The sequence below is a fragment of the Anarrhichthys ocellatus genome, unplaced genomic scaffold, assembly GCF_004355925.1.
Source record: "Anarrhichthys ocellatus isolate YVR2014 unplaced genomic scaffold, GSC_Weel_1.0 scaffold13, whole genome shotgun sequence".
In the NCBI taxonomy this organism is placed as follows: Eukaryota; Metazoa; Chordata; class Actinopteri; order Perciformes; family Anarhichadidae; genus Anarrhichthys; species Anarrhichthys ocellatus.
The window spans coordinates 4,898,627-4,905,305 of NW_022280043.1; the positions used below are offsets into that span (position 1 = coordinate 4,898,627).

General features: G+C 40.8%; 2 protein-coding genes across 3 annotated transcripts in view; both read right to left on the bottom strand.

Annotated features, from left to right (window-relative positions):
- Positions 1-414: 414 nt before the first annotated feature.
- Positions 415-4,407, bottom strand: LOC116386598 (uncharacterized). Its single transcript, XM_031852965.1, has 5 exons — positions 3,846-4,407; positions 3,390-3,496; positions 2,919-2,990; positions 2,466-2,612; positions 415-2,243 (listed from the first exon to the last, which is right to left on the bottom strand). Exons 1-5 carry the CDS (start codon positions 3,856-3,858, stop codon positions 1,890-1,892), a joined length of 693 nt encoding a protein of 230 aa, XP_031708825.1. The 5' UTR covers positions 3,859-4,407; the 3' UTR covers positions 415-1,889.
- Positions 4,408-4,707: 300 nt separating this feature from the next.
- Positions 4,708-6,679, bottom strand: part of flcn (folliculin) — a 6,947-nt gene continuing 4,975 nt past the window's right edge. Inside the window, exons 11-12 of one of the 2 annotated variants that reach the window (XM_031852950.1) lie at positions 6,556-6,658; positions 4,708-6,470 (exon numbers count right to left, since the gene is read on the bottom strand). In XM_031852950.1, the coding sequence (XP_031708810.1) occupies positions 6,263-6,470; positions 6,556-6,658 (311 nt within the window). In that variant the 3' untranslated portion in view covers positions 4,708-6,262. The remainder of the gene's footprint in view (positions 6,471-6,555; positions 6,659-6,679) is intronic. The other variant, XM_031852951.1, reaches the window with a different exon arrangement.

A 6,679-nucleotide genomic window follows, 5' to 3' on the forward strand; every position in this document is an offset into this window, starting at 1 on the left:
AACTACTACGATTCTTCAACATAAATTCGGCCTGATATCATGGGAGTTCAGTGGAAGTCCAGTGTTGTCTTTCCCACTCTTTAAACATTTGTTTAAACAATGTCCTGAGTGAGTCAGATTACTGCATTTATTTCAAGAAGGCTAATGCATGTGTAAGACCTGCAGCTGCACAGCCTGTACTGACACAGTAGCCCCTTGTATTACAGATAGGAAGCAATTCATCTGTCTAGATATGCAGAAAATAGTGTAAAAAATAATTTCCCCAATGAGGGATTAATAAAGTACTTTTTCTTAAGTAGCCTACTTGCCAGTAACTGATAAGCCTATTTAGAAATGAGCTGTGCACAGTCCCGAATAATAGCATTTTAGCCTTTGGCTTTATTTTTATTTTCCTTATTTGTATAAAATGTTGTCTTCTAGCACTATGGTGATCTCACTCTTTGTAATCTGCATTCGTGCTGTATTACGTTTGTCCCATTTTCAAATTCGGACTCAAATTCAGTGGAAAAAAAGTCAACGAAAACTTGGGGTGCAAGCCAAAAGTCGGTTTTCCCCAGTGGCCAATGTTATATACCTCAGTATTTGAAGGATTATGAAACAATGAGTATCCTGTGACGACAGTGCACATTACATGCGTGGGTGTGTACAAGCAAGGGCAAGTGCGAGCACCAAATGGTGGACTTTTTATTTCTCGTGTAAATCCTGACAAGAGTCAGAAAACCTCTGGAGGCCTGTTGGATCCGTAGCACATTCTTCCCTCACCTGCAACTCGTCTCCCAGTTCTTTTTATCAGAGTTACAAAATAGTTGTCAAGCATTTGAACACTGGGAATGAATCTTTTAAAGAGACGGCACGGTTAAGCTCCCATGAATGTAGACTCTTAACACAAACTCTGTCATGTTGCAGGAATGCAAAGTCATAAACAAAATCTCTTCAAGCAGAAGAGGAAACAGTCCTGTTCATACAGATCTTTTACTGAAGCAAAAATATCAACACCACAATGTAAATATATGTCGGTACATGTAAAGAAATCTGTATTTAAAATTGAACTGAAGTAAAAGTATTTTTTGTAAAATATATTAAAGTATTAAAACTAAAAGTATATAATGCAGAAAAGTGCTCTCTGTGATTGTTATACTTGTGTTATTGTGGATGCAGTTTACTGCTGTAGTTAATGGAGCTTGTTTTAACGACTTCATAAACTGTTAGGTTTCATTTATAACAATGCATCATGTCTGTAAACCATTAACTCTGACTGTCAGCGGTGTAAAATTTACAATATTTCCCTGTGAAATATAACAGAGTAGAAGTGTAAAGTCGCATAAAAGGGACATACAGAATTGCGCAGTATTTGATTAAATGTACTTTGGCTACTTTCCATTGCTAATGACAAACTGCAAAGACCACAATAAATATAGCTTACTTGGGATATTATATCAAAAACTAACAATGTATTTATATATCTAAATGTCTTTAATTTACAATTATGTACAAAAGTAGGCGCCCATAGACTGCAATATCTTACATTTACATAACATTCATTGTAAACAGTGATGAATTCCACATCAGAAGACGATGGCTTATGTGCATTGGCTTGCTCAGCATTTATCTCTGGTTAGCATGACGAGCATAGCTAGCTGGAGCTCTAGAGGGGATGGATATATACGTTTACATCTGTGGTATCACTTGTTACAGAGTGCTGTTGCACAACTATGTGAACTAACTTTGGACATTAAATGCAACCGGTGCATGTCACTTCATATTAAGAAAGCTTGCTGCATTAAAACGCAAAGACACAAGTATAAGAAAACAAACAGTCAGTGCCAGGAAATGTCTTGCATTTTGTGTGCATCACTAAAAAAAAAAAAGAAGAAGATCCTTTTCGGTAACTATGGCAACAACCACCAGTAAAGTCTGAATAGCAAGGGGCTCCAGACAGAAGCGTGGAATGAAAGGGACGGAGGACCACCATTATACAGCGGCAGTGTATTGTCCATCATCTCGTCCAGCTGCTCTTCCTCCTCACTGCTGATGGCTCGGGTCGTCAAGAGTCTGGCCCTCGAGGGGCCGTAGTCCTTCCTCTCAACAACGGGGGGGAAAGTGGGCAGGATGCAGGTCTTAATCAAAGGCAAGCAGCCGACATCGAGCCATCGAGCGAGAAGTTCTGACGTTAACCTGAGCAGTTCTTCAGGAGACGACGATAATGTGGAGAATTGGGTCAGGTCTGTTTCCTCCTGGAACCTCTGAGACAAGGAAAAATGAAGAAGAATGAATTCATTGTTATTAATGCACTTTCACAGGAATTCATGTTTGAAATAAATATGTAAATACATATCAGAGGACCAGAGATATTTCTGCCTTTTTCTTTTGCATTTAAGTGATTTCTAAACTTCAATTTTCTTTACCAGAGTAAAGCAAGCCATACAATAAGACATTATGGGACATCATTTGAAAATAGACCCTACCGCTGTATTTATGTTCTTTCTTATAATTTTATCCAGTGTCTGCTTCAGATCGAGGATTAAGGAATGATTTAGGTGCTCATCCCAGATGTTTCCGAGAAGCACATGCCAGGACTCGAGGAGCACTACTGCAGCAGGGAACACACAACACTGCAGGGAGAAGGTAGAGCAACACAACCCCAAAGTTAGTGTGCAAAACACATGGGACAAATCACCACAATAACCACATCAATTGTTCAATTACAAGCTAGGCGTGAGGCTACCACATCGTACAACAATCTTTTTGCTAAACTGTGCATTTACAAGCCCTTTTCTAATAGCTGAAGACGAGGTGAAAGCTAACCATTATCCTGTTAAAGAAACCAAAAGGCTGATTTTATAAAAGACTGTAAGATCTATGACACGTTTATTGCACATCAAACCCCCCTTCCCCTTTTTATCTGATAAGGAACTCACCGGATCGCTGTTACAGAGCATGTTTTTGGTGTAGCGGTGCACTACATTGTAATCTCTTGGAAATACCGTCCGCTGGAAGAGAAAACGAAAAGAGAGAAAAAGATGTAAATACACCCAACTACAGTAATGACTGAATTTGACATGCACGGTGTATGGATGTAGAAAACAACCTAACTAACGACTGAGGAGAAGCTACACACTGTTTGACTCGTAAGCACTGTCATCTGATAATTTTACTGGTTATCAGATACCAAGGCAGAGCTGATTATTCTCATTCATTTGAGTGAGATCTTCACCTTTGGCCCCCTATTTATACCAGCTGACTGAAGACAGTCAATACAAGTGATAAGGTAAGTGTATCCTTTAAAGGAAAAATAATTAATTAAATACATATTTATACAAGGAGGAAACTTCAGAAACACCAAAGGGACTACATGAAATCATTAACAAAGTCCAAAGTTTTAAACTTACAAATCCAGTCGGATTAGAGTCGATAGTCGTCTTAATGTTTTTCACACCTTCCAGGTCAAAGTCGCATCCACCACATCGGACAGTCAAGAGTGATAGCAACAGCAAAACTGTTACAGGCGTGAGTAAGAAGAAAAGAGACATATTCAGATAATTGATGGAAACTTTCTGTGGTTTTGTTGCTTGTTCAAACTGCATACCTACTCGAAAACATGACATCATATCCTGCCTTAATTAGATAGTCGTGCAGAAAACAATGCGAAACATTGCTTGTTGTTGCCACAGTTCTAATTTAATAAAGACACAATACAATACAAAGTGACACAACAAATTAGTTTTGATTCACTGGTTAAAAATGACTGTACAATAACCCAGTTCAGGTGTTCCACTATTTCCCTCCAGACTTTAAAAAGAAAGTTTGCAAAAAGCAGTAACATGCAGTTAATTCTTGCTCCTCACCTGGCAGTGACATCCTTTTATCTTTCTAAGAATGGACGCGTCTCCATTTCTCTTTTTGACGGTAATCCCTCTGCAGATGGGTTTCTGTGTCAGTCTGTGAAAGGCAAAGTTTCCTCCTCTGTGGTTTCCTGAGGTCTTTGACTGCTGCGTCTTCTCCTTCACCGTTTGATATTCAGTCTTCTTGTTGACATTCCTATTACATTCCTTCCTTTTGACTCCTTTTGGTACTTTCCAATAAATGTCTCATTTATCCTCTCACGCCATCCTGTTCTCTCTCACTTTGGATTTTCCCACTTAAGCCTGAGTGGCTGCAGCCCTTTCCTATGAAAGCTTTTGTTGGTTTTTATACTATATTTCCCTTTCTCCCTCTCACTACTGACCTAGAATCTCCCTGAGCAGCCTAATATGAATCACTCCCCTCTTCCTGGAAACTGGTTAATGGATAAAGTGGGAGAGTCCCTGGTCTCCTCTGCGCGGTCTCTCCCTCTGGCCACTCTGTGTGTCCTCACTGCGCTCAAAGTGAAAGTGCTCTGCTGGATTGCTAGTCTGCTCCCTTTAAGTCTCGCCCCTCCCACCGCCACACGTTTTACTTCACTATTGACTGACCCGGCCCCCTCCCCCCCTGCTCCCCACATTCCCTGACACCCAGCCACTTACCCCCATCCTCCCCCCTCCAAACCAGGCCCAAGGAGGCTTAGTCATGCAGTTGGAGCGTATGTTTTTCATTTGGACTCTCCCCCACACCTCTGTGCCTGTGGATCCCTGTCTTTATCCCCCCAGAGCCAGTGTGCAATATCATCCTGTTTAATCACTTTTTTTTTTTTTTTTAAATCAAGAATCACATTCCTTAAAAAAAAAAAAAAAAGAGGATTGCAACACTACATCACTTGAACTTGCAAGTCATTCCTTATATGACAGCTTGCTGCAGTCATTTCTGTTAAAATGGGTTCCACAGAGGCGGCTGGTGTGATTGTGACGTCTAATGTTGTGCACAGCTGTCATCATCCTGTCTGTAAAGTGTTGTTTTGTGCCAAGTCATTTCGATTTCACGAGAGGTGTTTATTACTAATGAAAGGAAGTAAAAAGTTTCTTCATGTCTGAGAGGAATTGTTCTTCTGTGCCCTTTTTTTGAACACAAGCCAAATGAAACAGTACAGCGTTCCAAAGTCCAATCTCTGTTGAGCGGGAAAAGGAAACTAGAGAGCAGCAGCTTCAGCACAAGCAAGTCCTTAACACTCCCAGAGGCATCATCATCTCACAACCTCCTCACATATACTATGCGTTTTAATGCCGGGTATAAATATCCCGTCACTGTGCCGCCTTCCTGTTTCATACATCGCTTGCTTATTGAGGGAAGTAAATATGTAACTAATTTGTGGCACTGCAGCAAATTATGTTTCTGCTTCTTTTATAGAAACTTGCTAAATCAAATCCAGATTTGAGTTAGTCAGAGAAAAGCATAACCAAAAAAAACCCTCTTAGGACACAAAAGCACACGAGCGATGTTGAGACACAGATCCATTTTAGGAGGAAAGCTCGAGTCAAACATGTGTTTGAATATGTCTTTTTGTTACACAATAGGTACATAGGTATGGGTAAAGAAAGAAAAAAAAAACAGCCCCCCCACACACACTTTAAACAAAGCTCTATGTTGCTGAATTTTATTGACTAAAGTCTGCAAGCTTCAGCAAAGCAACAGGCTCGAATAACTGTGGTATGTAAATAAAAAAACTCAGCTTTTTATTGGATCAGAGAGCGACTAGCTCATTAAGAAGCTAAAGTCCTGCTGATGCGGTCGGCTGTACGAGAGCGAGGGCGTGTTATGCAACCGCTTTGTACATTTCGGGACACCAGAAACCTTATAAGTGTTGTCTTACACCACTTCGGGGCTGGTTGGCTGACAGCCACTGAAACAAGTGAGTGGGGGCCGGCAATGAAATGCCGCTCACCTCGTTCAACTCACTCCCTCTTTATTCTTTCAGCTCTCCACAAGATGGAGCCAATCGTGGAATAAAAAACATATTCAAAAACAGACTGACATATTCGTATTAATTTATTTTCATTTTAAAACATCAGAAAAAGAGTAAACAAAGTGCAAAGTCTGTTTGTAATAAGTTAAACATATTGCTATGAAGAGCTCCTCTACAATAATTCCCTTTGACAAACAAGAGCGCTCATACATTATCTAAACTCACCGAACGTGTTAATCCGTGCAGGAAGGAACATTAGATTACTTAAAAAAACAATAATGGATGAGCCAAAGCATGTCTGACATCCATTCACATTCCTCTTTCTTTCCACTAACAGTTCACAAAAGTGGTGGGTGACAGGATTCTTGCTTTCGCTTTCCCTTTGATAGAATTTCCCCATCTTTGATTTCCATAACCCCCCCTCTCTACCTCTTTCTCCTTCTCTTTTTATTGGCTGGGGCTCCTCTCCCCACCTCGGACGGCTGTCATTAAATGACTCTTGTAGGTTTTGCTGAGTCCAGTCATCCAGAACTTGAGCAGCCTGACGTTGTCCTCCTCGCCCGGCCCTGTGGCGCCGAGGAGGGCCAGAACCTTCTGGGTGTCCTCTCTCCCTCGCCCGTCCACTTTGGAGAACTTGAACAGCACTTTAACTTTACTGAAAGAGAGAGCGAGAGAGACGGCTTTGAGAATCTCACTTAAGCCTAGTTGGTCTTTTATTAGAGTGAATTAACTTTACTCACTTCATCCACTCTTCCTTCAGACACAGCAGGCAGTGAGACACGACATCCACAGACAAGTTCTCGTTGGACAGAGCCACCTCAAGCTTGTTCAATAATGCGGGACCTGGAAAAAAAAAAAAAAAAA

What these genes read in the sequence shown, in the direction of transcription:
- LOC116386598 (XM_031852965.1), bottom strand. An exon ending in ACTCTAATCCGACTGGATTT is followed by an intron (nt 2,991 to 3,389) that starts GTAAGTTTAAAA and finishes TTTCTCTTCCAG; the next exon opens with CGGACGGTATTTCCAAGAGA. An exon ending in GAAAGAACATAAATACAGCG is followed by an intron (nt 2,244 to 2,465) that starts GTAGGGTCTATT and finishes TCCTTGTCTCAG; the next exon opens with AGGTTCCAGGAGGAAACAGA.